General features: G+C 43.5%; 2 protein-coding genes across 9 annotated transcripts in view; both read left to right on the top strand.

Annotated features, from left to right (window-relative positions):
• The window catches only part of slc4a2a (solute carrier family 4 member 2a), a 64029-nt gene extending 59545 nt beyond the window's left edge, over positions 1-4484 (top strand). For all 4 annotated transcript variants that reach the window (XM_029253829.1, XM_018757752.2, XM_018757750.2 and 1 more), the window contains one exon: positions 213-4484. In XM_029253829.1, the coding sequence (XP_029109662.1) occupies positions 213-293 (81 nt within the window). In that variant the 3' untranslated portion in view covers positions 294-4484. The remainder of the gene's footprint in view (positions 1-212) is intronic.
• A 4237-nt stretch (positions 4485-8721) lies between these two features.
• Positions 8722-20388, top strand: ubtfl (upstream binding transcription factor, like). Of its 5 annotated transcripts, none has more exons than XM_018757475.2 (20): positions 8722-8974; positions 10947-11042; positions 11677-11858; positions 11943-12026; positions 12117-12272; positions 12817-12881; positions 13700-13820; positions 15339-15449; positions 15551-15678; positions 15797-15938; positions 16066-16107; positions 16296-16409; positions 16731-16886; positions 17153-17263; positions 18146-18231; positions 18361-18550; positions 18831-18878; positions 19144-19275; positions 19523-19639; positions 19802-20388. In XM_018757475.2, exons 2-20 carry the CDS (start codon positions 10982-10984, stop codon positions 19895-19897), a joined length of 2142 nt encoding a protein of 713 aa, XP_018612991.1. In that variant the 5' UTR covers positions 8722-8974; positions 10947-10981; the 3' UTR covers positions 19898-20388. The 5 variants fall into 5 exon arrangements, with proteins under 5 accessions (XP_018612991.1, XP_018612994.1, XP_018612993.1 ...); XM_018757478.2 differs by having other exon boundaries at positions 17153-17281; positions 19144-19209; positions 19526-19639; XM_018757477.2 differs by having other exon boundaries at positions 17153-17281; positions 19144-19209.
• Positions 20389-20962: the final 574 nt, after the last annotated feature.

Here is a 20962-nt window from a genome sequence, read left to right as displayed (position 1 = left end):
GTTGTCTGAAAACATTAATGCAAAACACAGTGTGTAAATGTTTCTGAAGGGGCTCACAAACAAATAATTGATAGGGGAATGGCTTACTAAATAATGTAATAATGTGAAATAAATAATTTGGTAGAAGCATGACAGAGAATAAAAATAGCAATTTTCTTATGTGAGCAGTACATATATGTTTGGTGTTTAACTTTCACTTGGTTATACCACAGCTGGACGCAGATGAGGCAGATCCCACGTTTGACGAGAAGGAGGGGCAGGACGAGTACACAGAGATGCACATGCCAGTGTGAGCAACACCCTCTGCTGGTCGTGCCAAGCTGTCAGCCACTCAGCCAGTCGCACAAGGGCAACGGGGAGTTTGCCTTCTAAGGGAAATGTCCCACCCAGCCCAACATCTTTTAAATGTCGTTGTTTGTGATTTTATATTACCATCCATATTTGTATAATTTTTATTTGTATTTGAATCATTCTTTTAATCTGTTTTTCGCATTTAGGTATAGTCTAGTTTTTTGACATATAACATAGGTAGAGTTGTGGGGGGGTATAAGTTGGAACAAAAGGGCTCCAGTGAGTTTATTCCACTGCCCATTCAGCACCTTGTCTGTTTCTGTGCAGAGGTACACAGCAGGGGCTTGTGATGGCGGTGCGTAGCACAAATGAGGTGATTTAACCAACTGAATTATTCCAAGGAAACAGTAGTGTTGGTCATTTATTATTGCGTATTAGTTTAATTCTGTTACTGTTTTTTGTCAAACAGAGCTTTAGTTTTGTCCTGAACAAGCCTCAAGTTCTGACATTTCTACATGTGGCACCACCTTATGGGTATATGGTGCACTGGACTAGCCCGGAGAGTGCAGCCAGCTGCTGGAGGCCTGGTGATGTATTAACTGGTATTCAGCACCAGTCCCACAGTGTGTAAAGCCTCCTTGCTGCCTCTCCTTGTGCTCCAGGGATCTATACAGACCTTCAACTGAGATACTCTGGTTAGAAAGCAGAAAGATGCTTGATGGAGAATGGCAACTGGGGAAAGAACTTAATATTGAGGCAGCAAGAGTCCATAAAGATAACTACAGTACATAGTCAGCGTTGCTTTAGCCATGTTTGGTGCTCACAGCAGTGTTTCACATAGCTGATGTTGACGATGTTTAGCCTTCAGATTCAGTAGGAATCAAATGTCTGCATGAAATTAGGATTGACTGGCTTACTGCACCTACAGTGTCAACAGCAGATAAGATCAGTATAACTCGTAAATTTCTACAAATAACTGTCAGCCACTAATTTAGTGTCACTACAAGAGTACAGTGTGATTTGTATTAGTACATTGTATCGCCTCAAGGTCTTGTATACATTTATGCACTTGCTGCTTTGTTTTTAAACTGGAACAAGATCTTATAAAGCTGAACCTGTAATGAAAAATTATAGTCTGAATTTAGAAAAATGACTGTTAGTGAACATTAGGGGAAAACACTATTTCTTTATTTATAGAAGATGATCCTGTTTGATCTCTTACTGAATTATTACTTAAGCTTTGTGGCTGTGCAATCGTTTTGAGTCATTTCTGTCATCTGTAGTACCAAAGAGGCCGTATAAGGTACTGGAGAGTTATTTTATGATGGTGTTTCACAGAACGTTGGTGTGATTGTGGGACTTGGCCAAGGTTGATGCTCTGCTGATAGATGGTGGGGGGGCACACTAAAGCATTATGTCCCCCCCATGAGATGAGCCACACTGTGATTTATGGCAAATACTGTTAAGACTTCATATCCAGCACTCCTTGGTCATAATCAGTGGATGCAGACTTACATTAAATCACTTGAATTTTATAACCAAATTACCATGCTTGATGTTGCACATTCTCAGATGTATTCCTGCTGTGGGTTGGTAAGTTTCTTTTGACATGTGCTCAGAATAGTAACAGCGGTGACTGTTTTGTAGGATGTTGCTTGAGACACATCAAAGCTTGTCAAAAGTTAATGTGTTAAATTCTAGTAATGTTTCAGCTGTATTGCGTTTGTGCGTTTGAATGAAAATGGCTTTTTACTGTGCCCTCCCATAGTAATGAATGAATGCAGTTGGTGCCTTGCAAAGGGTACACATCTCTCTCTACTATTGTTCTGTGAAACTACAGCTTGTGCTGATTTGTCTTTTCGCTAGTAATTTTTTAGACACTAAATCCAGCATAAAGTGTCTCATTTTTGCCATATTGCAGCCTGGCAGCCACATGGTGGGAATGTATTGCTGGAATTAAAATGCCTTCTTTTTCAACACAGTACCTGGGACAGAAAGTCCTTCCCTAACATTGTTGGTTAGAGACCACTAAGGTGTATACTAGTGAAGCAGTATAATTTGGATTTTAATTAATTAGTGTTAAATTTTTAAATTCAGATTTTCCAATAAAATGTCCAATTTATTAGCTGTGATAGGAATAACTGGGAGAGATTTCTAGAGTTTAGGGCATTCACCTTCTGTCATACAGAAGGGAATTTGCTTTAACACCATGGAAGAAAACAGGATCAATTTAAATTTGCCTGTTTGTAAACAGTGTACTACTTGGTGTACATGTTATTTTTGAAGGTGGGGGGGGGGATGCTGTTTGAGTATCAAATAAGAGGGGTATGTAGCAACTTTCCAAAGTTGTCTGATTTCAGGAAGAAAACAGTTTTTGACTTTGTGAATGAATGCAATGAAAATTGGAATCACAATTTGGTAAAGATGTGTTAATGTGTTATCTTTACTGCATGGTTCTTTAAATTTCTGTAATTTCTCTTTGTGCCTTCAGCATTTCAAACCACCACCATTTCATACAGTTCTCAAGATAGTAATACAGTCCTCCATAATCAGGACAAAGCAGTTGCATTTTCCACTTTTCTCCTCTCTCTCTCATTTGTATGTTTTTGCGTCTTAGCTCAATCAATAGGTATTAGAGAGGTAAACTGAGAAAGTAACTATTGGGTCTACAGAAATTTTATTTTAAAGGACACATATTTGTATATTAGTATATTTTCTTAGGAACTAATTTTTATAACTTACATGCTACACACTATAACTGGATACCCATTCCAGCTTTTTAATAGAATTTCACATCTTTGGTTTTAGTTGGAAGGTTTGGGTGACTTTTTTTTTAATGTGTGCATGTCTAAATCAAACAAGTGTTTAAAAACTGGATTCTCTGAAGGTACTCCTTCCCTCTGTAACCCCAACTCCACCTCTGTAAAGTACATTGGCCCCTGACCTACAGAGCATTCTGGACCTTGACATAAATCAGTTTGAAACTATCAGTTCATCTTGTATAATTTTGCACAAACAGTAGTGTAATTGTGGATTGTCTTGGGGAAGTCATACAGCAAAACTAGCACACGTATGGTATAGATGTACTGATCGAGGGGGGTTGTTTGGTTCTTTTACTGGGGAGGTGTATGGCCTTCAGCAGTAACCAGCAGGGTGTCTTTGTGTTCCTACTTGTCATTTTGTACACTTGTCTAGCACCCTGACTGTATACATGTCACTTTCCCATGTTCCTTGGTATCTGTGCCTTCCATTCCTGATGGTAACATTTGTGGGGCCAGACTGTGAGTTTCTGAAAAGCCTTCCTCCAGTTTGGAGTTGAGCGCAGAGTGAAATGCCACATTGTGTACATGCTGTAAATTCCCAAAGCCCTGCTGCCATTCTGTTTGTCACTGTATTTGGTGGTACAGATGTTGTCAGGCTCCCGGCCTGCCTTTAATCTCACTGGCCTACTAGGCTTTGTACAACCAAAACCAGAAAATAAGTCAAGGAATTTTCTGGTCCTCTGAGAGGCCACAGGGAGTATGTTTAGCTTTAGATTTTCCATCAGTGGTCAAGGTTGCAGTTCCCATAGCTTTATAAGTGGCATTACTTTGCATCATCAGAGAAGACCAAAAAAAGGTGGGATGAGGGTAATGATGGTACAGATTTGTCTTTCACTGCAGACAAAACTGGTACTTTGAGAGCACAGCTCCTTCCAAAGACCTGAACAGTAACAGTTCCAGTCAATGGCTGTCTCTTTACACTGTACCTGTATGTATGTAGCGCTGATCACACCTGTTTTAATTCTACTCTGAACTGGTCCAGATGGGTAGAGGCTTTTATGGGAAACTAATTTAATTAGGCCAGGGCAGTTAAGCAAGCAACTGATTTTTCTCTGGTCACCAAAAAAATACATTTCAAATGTAGGGAGCAGGACCTTTGTGAAAATTGAAGATCCAAGACTCAACTCTGTATGGCTCTGATATACTGGAATATTTATGGTAACTTTCAGACTATTTACTAAGAAAAAAAAAGCTGTTTAAAAGATCCGTGTGAAGAGGTAATTTAGGAGAGAATCAGAAGTGTAGCGAGAAATTCAATCGAAACCTAAGAGTTTTAAGACTGTTTGACAGCTAATGTAATGATCATCCATTTTTATTTAGAAATATTTTTAAGACTTCTCTGTACATATCAAGTTCAGATACAGTATATCAGTGACAAATAAAGATTTTATATTTAACATTGTGTTAATTTATTGCATTTCATGCACTAATTGGGATGTCATGTTTTCAGTCTTACCAAATGTTCCCACTTATGGAAGGTAACCAATTCATCTTTCTTTAGCCATTGTTTCAAATGTACAATATAAATTAAACTTTTGTTTGAAATTCAGTGCAGATAGAATTTATCAAAGTTCATGTCTCATGTAGAAAGGTGTTTTGAAAACATTCACTGGATACCCCAAAGCTGGTTCAAAATATATAACTATTTCCTGTGTGTGAAAGTGAAGTGTAAGACTGACAGTTCATAAGTGACATTCGTACCTAGCCTACAATTGCAAAGGATTTAAATGTTAATTGAATCCACCAGATGGCAGTATTTTCTGCACATCCCTCTGGTAAAACTTCTATAAAAAAGTACAGTCTGCAGCCAAAAATCTCTGCCTCTTTCTATCGCCTCTGCTTTTCACTGCTAAAAGTTCTACCTCATTCTTTATAGACAGTCACCTCCATCACCAACAGGTTCTCAGCATCCACTTCCACCACCCATAGATGGACTGACAGCAAAGCCCCATTCACTGAATTCAGCTCCTCTTAGAAAGTGAAATCTCTGGCCTGCTTTCACACCGAACAACTACCTGCTCCCCCAGTGCCATCCCTTGCCTTCTCATACAGTCCATTCCACTGAGTTCCCTCCTCGCAGTGTCAGCTTTCAAGTCAGTTAGAGCTGTGCCTCTGTCCCCCCCCACGGAACAGTCCAACCCCCTCTGCTTTAAAGCATCTCCACATGTCAACTTTGAGACACCTGCTTAAGGCTTATAAGACTGTGAAAGAACCTCTACCCCAGGGGTCCCCAGCCCCCGGGCGATGGATCGGTACCGGTCCGTGGCCTGATAGGAACCGGGCCGCACAGCAGGAGGTGAGCGGCGGGTGAGCGAGCGAAGCTTCATCTGTATTTACAGCCGCTCCTCATCGCTCACATTACCACCTGAGCTCCACCTCCTGTCAGATCAGCGGCGGCATTAGATTCTCATGGGAGCGCGAACCCTACTGTGAACTGCACATGCGAGGGATCTAGGTTGTGTGCTCCTTATGAGAATCTAATGCCTGATGATCTGAGGTGGAGCTGAGGCGGTGATGCTAGTGCTGGGGAGTGGCTGCAAATACAGATTAACATTAGCAGAGAGGTTTGACTGCACAGAGACCATAATAAATCAATTGCTTGCAGACTCATATCAAAACCCTATCAGTGAGTGGCAAGTGACAATTAAGCCGCATCTGGTGGCAGGCTTTAAGTCAGAATCCGACACTTATTTTAGGTCCGCCTATTATTTTATTTACCACTTCCGTCCGCGCCTCTTTCCCGCACTGCGCACTTGTCTCAGTCACAGTTTTGGTAAGCCCACAAGCTATCCCTAGCCAAAATGAATAAAAAAAAAATAAATGTCACTGGAGAGCTGCTTTGAAAATGGGGAAAGACCCAGTGATGAGACAGCAGAAGACTAAGACTGCCAACAAAAAGAAAGCTGCATTTAAAAGAAAATACCAAGAGTCCTACTTAAATTATGGGTTCATTGCAACAGGTGATTCACATTCTGGGACTGTCTAACTGCAGGAAAACAAGCTCAGGGCTCCCACTGATTCTGCATTATGGTGAGTTGTATAATTATTTCATTATACATTAATTACAATATAATAATAACAGAAATAAAGTGCACAATAAATGTAATGCACTTGAATCATTCCGAAACCATCCCCCCGCCCCGTGAAAAAATTGTCTTCCACAAAACCGGTTCCTGGTGCCAAAAAGGTTGGGGACCGCTGCTCTACCCCATACCTGCAAAGCCTGATTCCTTCCTACACAGCAGTAAAAGTGCTATGGTCCTCCACCTCTGGCCACTTGATGGTCCCACCCACAAGAGATCCAAAATCAAAACAATGTAGGTTCTTGCTTTTGGCTTCACTGTTAATGGGGTGAGTCTTCTGTTATTCACAACTGCTGAATCCCTTTCAGCATTCAAGAAGGGTCTCAACATGCACCTCTTTCAGTATGGGCTCTGAAACCAGACTGCTTGATATGGGGTTGTCTCTCCTTCCTTTCACATGATTACTCAGGGCAGCTAGTAGCAGAGTGGTTACAGCTGCTTGCTTTGTACCCAAATGTTGCAGATTTGACTTTCACCTCCAGTTGTTGTACCCTTGAGTAAGGTCCTTGCCCTAAATTGCTCTAGTAATATTGCCCAGCTATTACTCAACTTCGGAGTAAAGCGTTCACTAAATGAATAAATAAAACGAGAGGCCCCAGACCAGTGTGGAGATACTTGCCACCCTGTATCTGGGAGCTGCACAACTGTAATTTGGCAGAGATCACCTTGATGTGGCTGCAAGTTGCACTGGGGAAAACTTTGACAACTGTCAGGTTAAAGGATGTGTCCTACCAGGCAGTGCTAGTATAGTGAACTCCAAATGACCCAGAAATGTGTAAAATTTTAGGCAAACTATCTGGTGATGTACTATGGCAAATTCAGTTCAATTCAATTTATTTTCTATAGAGAGCTCTTCTCATGCAGTGACACAGAGTATGCATGCAGAGACACAGGAATAATGCACGAAAAACACACACACACAGACACCATTGGAAACCACTTATCCCGTGCAGTCGCTGGAGCCGGAGCCTAACCCAGCAACACAGGGCGTTTAAGCTGGAGGGGGGAGGGGACACACCCAGGACAGGATGCCAGTCCATTGCAAGGCACCCCAAGCGGGACTCGAACTCCAGACCCACCGGAGAACAGGACCCAGTCCGACCTACTGCGCCACCACGCCCCCTGCAAGAAAAACAGATAAAAACAAAGAAGACTGTTGCCTAATGGCTACCATAATAAAGTACTTTTATAGAGCTATAAGTATGCCTACTGGCCACCAGGGAAAGGAGCAAAAACTCCCAACTGAAAGTTGAGGGAGAAAAAAAGCCTCTGAGGGTCCATGGGCTAGTGGTTGCCCCTCCCCTCCTGGGCATTCCAGATAAGTAACAACTGTAAACCAGTTTAACAAGTAATAATGATGATGTTGCTAAATGGTATCTTGGATCCCCAGCTCGTTCATCATGGCAGTTGGTCGTCATCCTCAGTCAGATGCCAATGCTGCCCAGACTGTTCTTGCCAAGGATGGAGGTGTGCTAAGCTCACCTGGGATATTGTTAGGAGGTGGCAGTAAGACATTTCAGATAAAGCTGTCCCATGATAAATGTTAACAATACATCTACTGGTACACAATCATGTCCTGTGAGGACTGCAGGGTCACGTTTACTTCCCCTCACTCTCATGCTGCTTAAAGTCATATTTTCCGAGCTGATACTATTTTTCCCCACTTTAGGGATTACATTGTCAAGCACAAGGAGAATCCACGGATCCCACGCTCTGAATGGGTTCACAATCCCCGTCTCCCACCCCGAACTGTACCGGTTCAGAAGCTGAGCTCTTCCCATCCACGCGACGCCACTGCCAGCTAAGTGAAGGCGCAGGTGCGGTGGGCGGGGTCTTTAACCTCCTCCCTGCGTCCTATTGGCCGGCTCCTCGCACAGGCTCCCGCAGCTGTGCGGCCACCACGCGCCACCTCTGAGCCTTGTGCGCGCGCGCTGTCGCTCGGAACGAGCGGTGCGTGCCCGGTTGCGTACACAAACAGCGGCAAACACAAAAGTGTTTCGGCCTCGGCTAAACACGACTAGATGCGCTCTTACTATCAGCAGGAAGGCTGCTATGCATTGCGACATATTTAAAAATTCAGAGCTTCGGGTTGTAAATGCATTTCTTTATTACTAATAAAATTACACAAAAATGGAAACATGTAGCATCGTCTTTGTAATCCGTTCTTGTAAAGATGAAAATTGCACTCCGTCCCCAAACACGAGGACGAGGCGGGCGGTAGGTGGAACGCGGCGGTGGACGGAGCTGCTCCAGCCAGGACGCCGGAGAGAGGCGTCGCTTGGACTGCGGAGAGCGCGGAGCACCGCTGCTGGGCTAGACCATGAATACAATACGTAGAACGTATGAACAGGGATTAATATCTGCACAGTATGGTTCGTTTTCTCTGCGACAGGGTGCAAATTTCGCGCTCTCGAGACTGACTCTCGTGTCTCACGCTGACGAGCAGAAAACGATTTAATTTTAAATAACGTCACGGAATTCAGTAAAGATTAATAAATCCAGTTAGTATAATTGAAATAGTTATTTAAGAAAATAAATAAGAGTTATTTTGAGTCTCTGCCTTTGTCTCCGTTTTCTCGCCCGTTTTCCATGGGAGTTCCTCCCCCTGCGGCGCTGGGCGGAGTTTCATACCGAACAAGACGCTCCTTTTGTCGGCTGTGTTTCGACCTGACTCCCCGGGGTTTACAATCGAAAAACAGGCGCTTAATCACCCCGAAAACCGTTAACACCACATCGGTGTGCTTCGATAACATCCGCTGCTTCGTTAGTGGTAAAAAGGTGAGTGGGCCGTCGTGTTTTCGCGGCGTTTCAGGCGATTTTGTCGCGGTTTCCTCGCCGACTCTCTGTGACACTCATGGCGGCTCCACAGCGACGGCTGCGGGGCGACGTGGGGCTCGCGCTACCCGCTCGCGCCAGCTGCTCCCGCTCGCGGATCTGCCGTAAACCTGAGGCGATGTTTTATTTTTTCCCCCATAGCACCATCTTTTTTGTGCTCCAGGCGATGTGGAAACCTATATAACTCTGGCAATTTATTTTCTCGGTATTACTCATTTTTACCACGTTTCTCTGTCAGCATAGCCAAAAAAGGGGGCGATCAGATCAAAATGTGCAAAATAGACAATACGTAGTTCCTAAGTGCAACTGAGTGACACGTGTTACATTCTGCGCGTAACTGAGGTTAAATTGTAGGAAAAATGCATTTTTAATGGGTGCTAAAGCCTTCGAATTGGCGGAAACTGCGTGCGGACTCCTGCCGGAGCGAGGGCGCCATGATGGGGCTGAAGGTGGACAGCGAGTCGGTGTTCCTGCACACACTGGGGGAATTTGTATCAAATACAGAGCAAATAAAAAATCTTTCTTCTGCTTAAGTCAAGTCTCGGCATTCGTGGTCAGTGCAGCACTCTTAATCCAGTACAATTTTAAACGAAAAACGCAATTTTTTTCGTATGTTTGCAACGTCTAAAATTTAAGAAATTTTCCCTTTATGCCTTTTTGTTAAATTGGCGGTACATTCCGCTTAAAAGCTCCGAGCGTTTCTTTGCCTGTTTTTTTTTTTTTTTCCCTTTCTTTTTTTTTCTTTTTTACCCCCCCTCGGTAGCCCGAATTGACCTTGCGAGCGGCGCGCGGTGACGCTGCAGCCCGGGAAAGCTCGCGCACGTCTCGCGGAGGGAGAGACGGTGGCGCGCGGCCCGTAGCCGTTATGGGAGTGAAATGACACGTGGGTGGGGAGCCTGCAGAGTGTGGACCCTGTAACCTTCATCGCTTTAGTGAATAATTACTTTTAACTTTGCAAAAAAGACTTGGCTGGATACCTGCTGCGCTGGAAAAATAAGTGAATCACCGGTAATTGTGATGAAATCAAACAGCATATTTACTTTAAGTACAGTAAGCAGTATTTACATCCTTCTCTTAAGGGGCACATATTAAATGACCTTAAGCTTAATAGCGGTCTGTGGTTAATTTATGTGTAAAAACACAGCTCTGCATTTGCTCACATGCCTTCCTTATTTTAGATTTTACTTAAGTCTAGTCAGTTGAAATGCATAAAATAGAAAAAAAGCAGTGGAAGGGACATCCAAATTATTGTGTGCATTACATTGCATATCATGCTTTAATCTCAGATTAAATGTATTAATAAATACACAAAAGAGGCTGAAAATGGGAAAAAGTTTGCTGTAACTGAAATGTTTAGTTCCTCTATACAATAGGGATTTTCAAGCATTTAAAGACACCAGTGTTTCGGGAACACTGTGGTAAATGTCTGCTAAATATCTTCAGTGGATTAAACCTCCTTCATTCATTGAGGGTGTTTGTTTTGATAGCAACAAAATATCACAGTATCCATGATGTAATGTCTCTGGCCAGTTTACCACAGTAGTTCATTGTGTTTTTTAATCGTCATAACCACGGTACATTTTGTAACTACTTTATCAATTAAATTTTTACTTTACAAACAAAACACTCATTAATAAGGGTCAGAAAGGCATGTCCTGGTTAGGAATGTTGTTTTGTACCATTAGTGTTCCTGGTTGTGCTGTACATACCCTGAATTACTTCAATAGAAATACCCTGCTATGTATGTGGAAATGATTGCAAGTTGTCTGTTTAACATGAAGAGGATGAAGTGTCAGAGATTGCAGTAAATACAGTAAACCACTTATCAGCCTTCAATGGGTAAATTTTTTTTTTTTTTTTTTTTTTTTTTTTTTCTCCCCCTCCTTTCTCCCCTATTCTTCTTTTTTCCCTCTAGGTGAAAGAATTGGAGAGCCTGGCTCCGGTCTCACCATGAATGGTAGCAGCAATGTCTCCGCTGTTGCTCAGAATGTCCATGTCAAGAATGACCCAGGTACTTTACTCTGTTTCTGCAAGATAATTCACTGTTCTGTACACTAGAGTAATCTGCCAGGGATAGCGGGTAATTTATGGCTAGAGCTGCTGATTTTGGATTCATTGGTTACAGGTTTGGATCCCACCTCCAGCTGTAGTACCCTTGAGTAAGGTACCTGCGCTCAGTTGCTCCAGTAAAATTACCCAGCTGTATAAATGGGTAAAAAATTCTCAGTAGCTTGACAAGTCACTTTGGAGAAAAGCATCAGATAAATGAATAAATGTAAATCTGTACCAGTGACCACCACTGTCGTCTGTCTTCCTCTGCTCATTGTGAATCCTGTCACATGTTCAACTCTGCATCTTGTAATTAGTGCTTTTTACCGCAGCCAAGCAAATACATCCACTCACAACTGTATGGGGTGTTTAGATTATTTTGGGAGGGGTTTGGTTATATTAACAGTTGTGGTGTGTTATTGAATGCAAGAACGGCGTTTCATTGGTGAGCACAAGTGCCATCAGTGACAGGAAATGAAGATGTTAAAGCGAGCTACTGCAGCTTCTCAAAGCCACACCCAGAGGCGGCTGCACTCGTGCAAATTTGCTGCGGCGCTTTGCACTGGAACCTGAACGTTTGCGTGTGTGCATGGCAGATGGGGTGGCATGGAGCAAGGAGGACTGCCTGACGCTCCTGGAGCGCATCCGCGGCCTGCTGCCAGAAGGAGATGCCATGAAGTACAAGACCACCGAGTCACACTTTGACTGGGAGAAGGTGGGCTTCGGCACGTTCACCGGGGATATGTGCAAGCAGAAGTGGCAGAAGGTCTCCGCTGAGGTGAGCCTCTTATCCCAGAGAAGGAGCTCTTTGTTTTTTTTTTCATTTGCCGTTTACTGACACAGAGGCCGTTATTGTTTGCAGGTGCGGAAGTATCGCACCATGACGGAACTCATTATCGACGCAATCGAGTTTGTAAGGAACCCTTATAAAGGGAAGAAACTGAAGGTATGGCCAGGAGCTCATAGTATCATACACCTTTGGTTCATCTTTGCACCCTGTCCTAAGACTGTATTTCGCCTGTTTCGAACCCATCAGACGCACCCAGACTTCCCCAAGAAGCCTCTGACTCCATACTTTCGCTTCTTCATGGAGAAGAGGGCCAAGTATGCCAAGATCCACCCAGAGATGAGCAACCTGGACCTTACCAAGATCCTCTCCAAGAAGTACAAAGAGCTGCCAGAGAAAAAGAAGGTTAGAGCAGCGCGAGGGGACCTCCTTTGCCTGTTTTGGTTTGAACGGTACATTTCAGTGTTCTAACACTACCAGATATTTTACAGAGAGTTTGTTCCTTAGTGTGCATCACACATCTTGGGCCGTTAAATTTTTTTTGAAATGCCTTTAGAGTTCAGCTCAGCCTTGTATATTTATGTAAAAGAAAATTTATATTACTAATTTATATTTTTCTTTTGGTTTTACACACTGCATATATATGTGTGTATATATAGTCTCAGATGAGGCTGTTCAAATTACACATGCCGTGGATGGGAGCTGCAGCCTAAGACATCTAAAATAAGAAATATAAAAGGGAAATACTTGTTCAAAACTTCATTCAGCGTAACATTTTGTCCCTCTCAGTAGTAGAGTGCTGAAGTAGAATGGATATTCTGTACTGGGTATAGCTCACTGGCAGTGTACTGGAATACACCGCTTCCCTTTTCTCTGAGCACTGTTGTATGGTCATTCAGTGTATATTTGGTTCCCAATCTCATATCTGCTACGCCTCTGTCTCTTTTAGCTCAAGTACATCCAGGAGTTCCAGCGAGAGAAGGAGGCATTTGAGAAGAACATGGCACGCTTTAAGTAAACAGTTCCCTTATAATGCAGTCGGTATTTCTGCAAACAAATCTGTCCTCGAGAATATTTTCAAAAGATAGGCTGAAAAATAATACACTGGTTCCTCAATATACAGGCACAGAGCTATTCATACCTATTTTGTTCATAACTCTACCACCACTCTTATGCCTAAATCAGTATATTGAAGTACAGATTCCTACTTTTTTTTTTAATGGTTAGATTTTGTAAAACGGGTATAACGGAAATTTAAAACTCTTTATTTTTAACTTCAAGCTATGCTGACATTAAAACTAATTATGAAAATTTGAAAATTAATGGAAGTATAAAACATGTTGTCTCCACAAACTTGTGTTCTGTCACACGTGCTAACTGATTTATCCCCTGCAGATGCAATGTTTGTCATATTCTCACTACTTTATTATTTCCACTTTCGACTCCATAGTGAGAACACAGCTCTTCTTTCTGGCACAATTAGAATGACTAACGCTCACAAAAATCAGAGACGAGCTGTAAATACCAGAAGCAAGTTGAACTAGGTGGTCCCGCACACCCTTATTGTTTGGCTGCACTTTACTGCAATCTACCAGTTTGGCAGAGAAGCACAGGTCACATTTGCTCTGCTGCAGATGAAAATATTAGAAAGTATTTTAAGAAAAAACTATTTTAAAAACAAAATGAGAAAAATCTATCTTCAAAAATGTATAACTTGTCTGTCGGTAACCTGAGTGGGTGTGTACAGGGCAATAACTCTTCACGGAAATTAACCTTTTGGTTAATTTTGAGCACATTTTTGGAACCTCGCTGACCCTTGTCTGTCACCTTAGGGAAGATCACCCAGAGCTGATTGAGGAGAGGAAGAAGTCAGGTCTTCCAGAGAAACCCAAGACACCCCAACAACTGTGGTACAACCATGAGAAGAAAACCTACATGAAGCTGCATCCTGATGTGAGTGAATGATTCCAGTGACAACTGAAGAAGCTCCAAGTCCTCCCTACTCATGAGTCTTTGGAAAACAAATAACTGTTTCTTATCTCCTAGTATGAAAGTATTCAACGAAAATGTAATAAGTGGACCGTCTGCCTTTTTAAATGCAGGTATTTCGGCAGTTGAGTTTGAGGTGTATAATGGGGTCACGTACAACAAGACACTGCTATGACTGCTTATGAAAATACAAGTCATACAGTCATTGTACTTCCACAATGGGTGTGTTTTTGTGTGGAACACCTGCTATCAGACACTTCTACCAGGCATTTTGGAACAGAGATGTATGTCTAGAGTCTCAAACTTAATGGTTTCTTGTCCCTCTTTGGTATCAGTATGGTTATTTCCTTCAGCTGTACTTCTTCCATAGCAAAATTGTATACTTTCTACTTCCTGTCACATTAACAGTGTCAATCAGTTGTAGCCATTGATTAAGTTAAATTCCTTCTACAAAGCAACTTAAAGCATTCAGCTACTTATTTACCCGTTTGTACAGTTGGGTAATTTAAACTGTAGCAATTTGGGGTACTCCAGTAAGAGGAGAGATTCCAACCATTGTCTCATCTTAATACTGCCTTTCAGAAATAAACTCTTAACATGTAACTCAACTCAAATATTTAAATCATATCAGCAGCGTTAATAACATGATTTCTCTTACACTCCTGTAAACAGTCATAATCTCACGATGTAATGGACATCTAGTGGGAAACATTTGTAAATTCACACAGCACCTCTAATAGTATGGTGTCTGCGTGCTTGGCGGCGCGGGGGCACAATGGGTTTGACTGGGTCGTGCTGTGTGGCGTGTCTGGGGTTCGAGTCTTGCTTGGGGTGTCTTGCAGCGGACTGGCGTGCCGTCCTGGGTGTGTGTCCCCCACCCCCTTCAGCCTTGCGCCCTGTGTCGCCAGGTTAGGCTCCAGTTTGGTGCAACCCTGCTGTTTCAGGCTCTGTGTGTGCGTTTGTGTGTGCATGTGCGCTTGAAATAAGCAGCGAGTTTATGAAGTTTTATTTCTTTATATTGTAAACATCTATGAGCTAAATTATCAAAGTTTCTTTATTCAGTGTGTACCCTGCCTCAACCCCATGTAGACTCTGGACCTTGGCAACCCTGCACTGGCCAGGCAGTTGTTGATAATGAATGAAAATACAAGAACCTAGAATAAAGACAATATAAAATGCTTTTTTTAAAATTGTCATGCATAAACATATTTTGTTTTGGTTAATTTTATGGGACATAACTTGATATTTTTTCCATAAGAAGTAATGGCAATTTCAAAGTCCTCACGATGATAATTTGCATGACGGGGTGACTTCACATAATGAATTAACCCCGATTTGCTAGGAATATATGCCCTTAGTTTATTAATTTAGCAGCATCGAGACCCTTGTCAATAAGGTGTTGAATTAATCGTGTTTAGAAGGTGCAGTGTGATACAGCTGTACATGATTTGAGAACGTTCTGCTCTTTTTCTTTGCGGCCAGGTGAGTCAGAAGGATCTCAAGGAGGCTCTAAGGCGGCAGTGGTCCCAGCTTTCTGACAAGAAGCGCCTCAAGTGGATCAGCAAGGCTCTGGAGCTGCAGAAGGCCTACGGGGTGAGAGGTCGAGCTTGGTCGGAGCGCCGTCCTGATCTGGGTGTGGGTTTAAGGCCCCCCCACCAAGCTGACACCGAGTTAAAGCGCAGCTTCCTCCACAGGACAGCATGAAGGCGTACCATGAGGCCCACCCTGAGGCTAACTCGGACGAACACTTCAAGTCCGTCCTAACCAAAGCCGAGCGGCAACTCAAGGACAAGTTTGACGGACGGCCCACCAAACCACCTCCGTGAGTGTTCAGGTGCACTGAGGGAGACGTGACGGAAGCATCTTCATCTGAGCCAAGAACACTGGTGCCTTGACATTCTCCTAAAGACGCATTTTAACGAATTGCGTTCTGCCTACAGGAACGGCTACTCGCTGTACTGCGCCGAGTTGATGGTGAACATGAAGGACGTTCCCAGCACAGAACGAATGGTGCTCTGTAGCAAACAGTGGAAGATGATGACCCAGAAGGAGAAGGACATGTTCCAGAAGCGATGCGAGCAGGTCAGCTGAGAGTCACCGATCACAAACTTCTTTTTCTGCATATTAATTCATGACTGAACGAGTAAGAGAATGACTTTGAGTGCTCATGGTCTTCTCAATTCTGAGTGTTGTTTCTTCCCTCACTTAGAAAAAGAAACAGTATGAGATGGACCTGCAAAGATTTCTGGAGGTGAGCTAAAGATGCCAGATGACTCCTTCAGCCTGAATTTGAATTTCTAAAGGACCACTGAAGCTTCACTGGCTGTTTCCTACAGAGCCAATTGGTCAATGGTCCAAACTGCTCTCACCTCCTGGCTGGGTGTGGCATTTCCTTCAAGCGCCATCAACCAACCGCTCGTGTTTCTCTTTGCTCTTCAGAGTCTTCCGGAGGAGGAGCGGGAACGTGTGCTGGCAGAGGAGAAGCTGGCGGGGACCCGGCTGGCAATGGGGAGCGCAGGCAGCCCCGTACAATCAAAGTCACCCTTGAACAAGGTGAGTGCAGCTGGCTCTAGTAGGTTGGACAAATTAGACTGTTTTCACAAAGCTTTCATTTTGACGTGTCCTGTAAAATATTTAAATCATTACAAATAAATGTTTTGAATCCAGTCCCCAACAACTGCGTTTGAAAGGTCACTTGAGGACTCAATGTCTGACAGTCACAACCAGAAGTATAATTTCTGGTTTCGCTGATTCCTTTATACTTTATTGGTAACATTTCAGATAAGCTGCATAACATGTCAACTCGTCATTCTGTCAACAAAGGTCATTCAGGCTTTGATTTGTTCACTGATGTGAGCTGGTGTGCATTCGTAGGAGAGGTGCAATGACTCTGACCTGGAGCACTGGGAACAAGGCCTTGCCAAAGAGAAACGTGACAGCAGGAAGCGACCACGCCTTCCTGAGACGCCCAAGACAGCCGAGGAGATGTGGCAGCAGAGCGTCATCGGAGACTACCTGGCCAAGTACAGGGTCAGCAACGAGGAAATGGACCCATTGTGTCTATGGTGTCATACCACCATAGAGATGATCGTGTATTCATGGGATTCTGTCAAAATTTGTGGGCTATTATACAATATGGTTCCCATTAACAAAAAAAAAAAAAAACGGGTGTAACACAATAATTCTTGTAAATTTCTGTTAGGTATGTAGTGTAGTGATTAAGGCACATAGCTGACCTAAAGTGGTGCATCAGGGCTGTGTAAGTCATGGAAGGGAACATCTCTCACTGCCAACAGAGCGATCGCAAGAAGGCACAGAGTGCCATGGAATCAACGTGGAAAGCAATGGAGAAGAAGGAGAAGATCCCCTGGATCAAAAAGGCAGCAGAGGACCAGAAGCGATACGAGGTTCAGTACAGGCCTGTGGTCAGTGACCCAGACGCTTGACCTCTGTCTTCTCCCGATTGAACTCTTTTCCTGAAATGTCAGAATTTCCGTCTCCGTGATGCTCGCTGCCCTCCACAATGCAGCCTGTTTGCTTTAATCCTGACTTTGTGTTCTCTCAGTGATGATTTCATTGTCTGTGAGGACCGGCTATATCCTGCATTATAGTGATTAGAATCTGTTATAGATTGACTCCTCGTCTCAAACACGGTTGAGATTGAAAGTTTGTTCGTCATTTGATTTGTTCATACGATGAACATAAATTTTGCTAAGTCACAATCAGTAAACGCTTAATAATAGCTATCCCTTGGTTTTTGTGTGGGTTAGGTTCTGTAAAAGTCTTGGATACAGCCATAATAAATTTTAAAATGTAGGGAGACTTTTAAAGTTTGAGCTACAGTAAAACTTATTTAAAATGTCTGAAAATAGTGTCGCCAAACAACTGTTATTAATTCGGCACCTATTACTGACTCTTTCTCTAAAGTATACAACATGGTTTACCATCTTGTTACTCGTCACCAACACTCGGAAATGTCAGGACTGTAAACATTGTGAAAACGAGTTGAATTGAGATGGTCCCACTATGCATTTTACTGCCATTTCTCACACTGAAAAACAAACGGGAATTTTAGAAAGTGAAGAAAATGTAGTAAAAAATATACTGAACATGTTTATATCCCCTTAACTGTGACTGGACTGTTTAGCATAAGGAGGCAATGCATTTTGAAATATGTTGTTTACATTCAAGCTGTGCACAACAGTGGACACCTATACTCCTTTGAGACTGTGTGTGTACACTGCTCCCACTGGGTGTTTCTGTGCTGACACTTGGTTGTTCTCCTGCAGAGAGAGCTGCTGGAGATGAGGACTCCAGTATCTGGACAAGGTCAGAGGAAGCCCAAATTTGATGGCGAGCCTAAAAAGCCTCCAGTGTGAGTGACCACAAAGTGGCGTGGAATTGTTGCTTTTCTGGAATGAAGTCCCTTGGTTTCTCTGCCCCTTCGTATCCCACGGAGCCGCTTTCTTTCTGCACCTTCTCCTTCCTTCCGTCCCTTTCGCAGGAGCGGTTACCAAATGTTTTCCCAGGAGCTGCTGACCAGTGGGGAGCTCAACCACTTCAGCTTGAAGGAGCGCATGGTGGAGATCGGCAAGCGTTGGCATAAACTCACTCAGAGCCAAAAGGACAAGTACAGGAAGCAGGTGGAGGAACAGCAGATAGAGTACAAGGTCGAGCTGGACTCCTGGGTCAAGGTGGGAAGCAGATTGCGTGGTTTCAGAAGACCTGAAGTGTTGTTTAGATGGACAGCTGGAAAAGTTTGCAGTCTGACAAGGTTCTCGGTGCGGAGAGCCATAAATTTAAAGATTTTGAGCTCTAAATGAGGAATCGTAGCACATCAACAGGTAGACAACAGAGATAAGTGTGTCTAGGGACAAGGCTACAAGAAAGACTCATCATATGCTAGCCATGGCACATGGGCTTTGAAGATCCTCTACTTACCTGCTCTTGTGTTTGTCTCTCTCTGTCTCTCAGTCGCTTTCTCCTCAGGAGCGTGCTGTTTACAAAGAGTTTAGCAACACGGTGAGTGCTGTTACTGCACCAGCTAGAGCCTCAGGTGTTCACATGTTGGCAGGGTGTTATTCTGCTGTCAGTCATGTCCTCAGTATGTAAATGTTCAGGTGTCGCCTCATACAGTTTGTGTGTGATTAGATCATTTATGGAACGTCCTGAAGGATCAGCATCGATGTTGAACTGAAGATACCTGTGTGTTACTGTCTGCCTGTCCCCCTCCACCCCACACCTTTTTTTTCCCCCCCTTTTTTTCCCTGCCTCTTCCTACCTCCAGAAGCGACGTAGCACAACCAAGGTCCAAGGTCCTGGGGCGAAGGTGCGGGTGACGAAGGGGAAGGCGGTAGGTCCCAGAGCCGGAGGACTGGGGGCCGGGGGGGGCAAGCGTGCCATGGCGTACCGAGCCAAGGTAACACCGCTCAGCCAGAATGTTTGCACTTTTGTTTGGTGGATGGAGGAGAATGGGCATGGCTGTGGATGTGGCCGAGTGAGATGAGTCCTGAGCAACGGACATAGTGCGCTACTGGTGTGAAAGAGTGCAAGAAAGATGCTTACAGGAGCAAAGAGCTCTGTGCGTAAAGTGGCGTCTGACCGACAGTGTGGTTCTGAACGTTTAAGTGGATGAGCAGAAAGACGGCTGACCTTGTCATCTACAGCAGGACACCTCAGATTCAGATGATGATGACGAGAAGACAGATTCATCTGATTCTGAGGAAGAGGATGAGTCATCTGGCAGCTCAGACAGTGATGATGACGATGAGGACGACGATGAGGTAATGACATAAGCCATTAATAGTATCAGTCTCCAACATGAATTTCTCAACTTGTTTCCTTAACTCTTGCTTTCATTGCTTCAGACATATTAAAAGCACAAGGGTACCTTAGTCTGTATTTGGTTAAATTGCACGGTGATAATTAATTCTTCCTATTCCAAGAATGATGACGATGATGATGAAGAGGACGATGATGATCAGTCGGATGGCACTAGCAGCTCATCATCAGATGACAGCAGTGAATCAGACTCTGACTAATGCTGAAGCCCCCATCAGAGGGGCTGTGCGGGACACACCCCTCCCAAGAGTCCAAACCTGTCCCTGATGACAGAACAGGGTGGGGTGGTGACCTCATGTATGATGGCTTCACCCCCCTGTGGAAAAGCCAGACAAAGAGAAACTGGGGGTCTGCAGCCCCCTCAGAGACTGCAAAGCAACTGGACAGTTTCTCTTTTAAAAGGAGCTGTGTTACTTGGGTGTTTATTACATTTTTATGGCCTTTATATAACTGTGTTACCATAAACAATGTGTCCTTTCTTAGAATGAAATGAAAGCAGTAGAAGAGTTGGAGTTCCTCATGCGTTTGGCTTACGGGGGGAGGTTGATGGAGAAGGGAGGAAGACTTGTAGGCAATGATCTCTAGGGTGGTCAGTGTGTGTTCATCACTCAAGGAGATTTTGTATGGAGAAAAGACTTATTTTCTTACTGCATCCTGGTCTGGACACTTTTTTTTGATCAAACCCCAAATAAATGCACTTTTTTTTTGTATAACAGTTAAATATCCTCTTCAGAACTAAAGTAAAATCAGGTGAATGAAGTTTACTTCCTGAGGAAGTGATGCTTATGAAGCAGCACAGTGGTGCAGCAGAGTCGCAGCACCTCAGCTGTTTGGAACTGGGGTCAAGCCCAAATGAGGCTGAGGAGAGGTCTTATGTTTTCCCTATTTGTGTGGGTTTCCTCCCACTGGTCTGAGAGATGCCTTTGTTGAAGTGGCAACACTAATTGCCCATTACATGGACAAGTGCGTGCATATGTGTCTACCCTGCGAGGGACTGGGAAACCCATCTAGGGTTGACCCTCCCTTCCATAGCATCCAGTGATTTGAGGACAGGCTCCAGACTGCAGCAACCCTGACAAGGAGAACTGGTTAACAAAAGTGAACGAATAGGGACTCAATTCCTTAGTTAACACATATATTACTTTGGTAATGTAGTAGTTAGAGCTGCTGGACCCAAAGGTTCCAGGTTTGAATCTTACCAGGAGCTGTAGTACCATTCCGCAAGCTAGTTACTCTAAATTTCTCTAGTACAATGAGCCAGTTGT

The sequence above is a fragment of the Scleropages formosus genome, chromosome 7, assembly GCF_900964775.1.
Source record: "Scleropages formosus chromosome 7, fSclFor1.1, whole genome shotgun sequence".
Taxonomy (NCBI): domain Eukaryota; kingdom Metazoa; phylum Chordata; class Actinopteri; order Osteoglossiformes; family Osteoglossidae; genus Scleropages; species Scleropages formosus.
The sequence above is the reverse complement of the archived record's forward strand: the minus strand, read 5'-3'. Positions and strand labels throughout refer to the sequence as shown.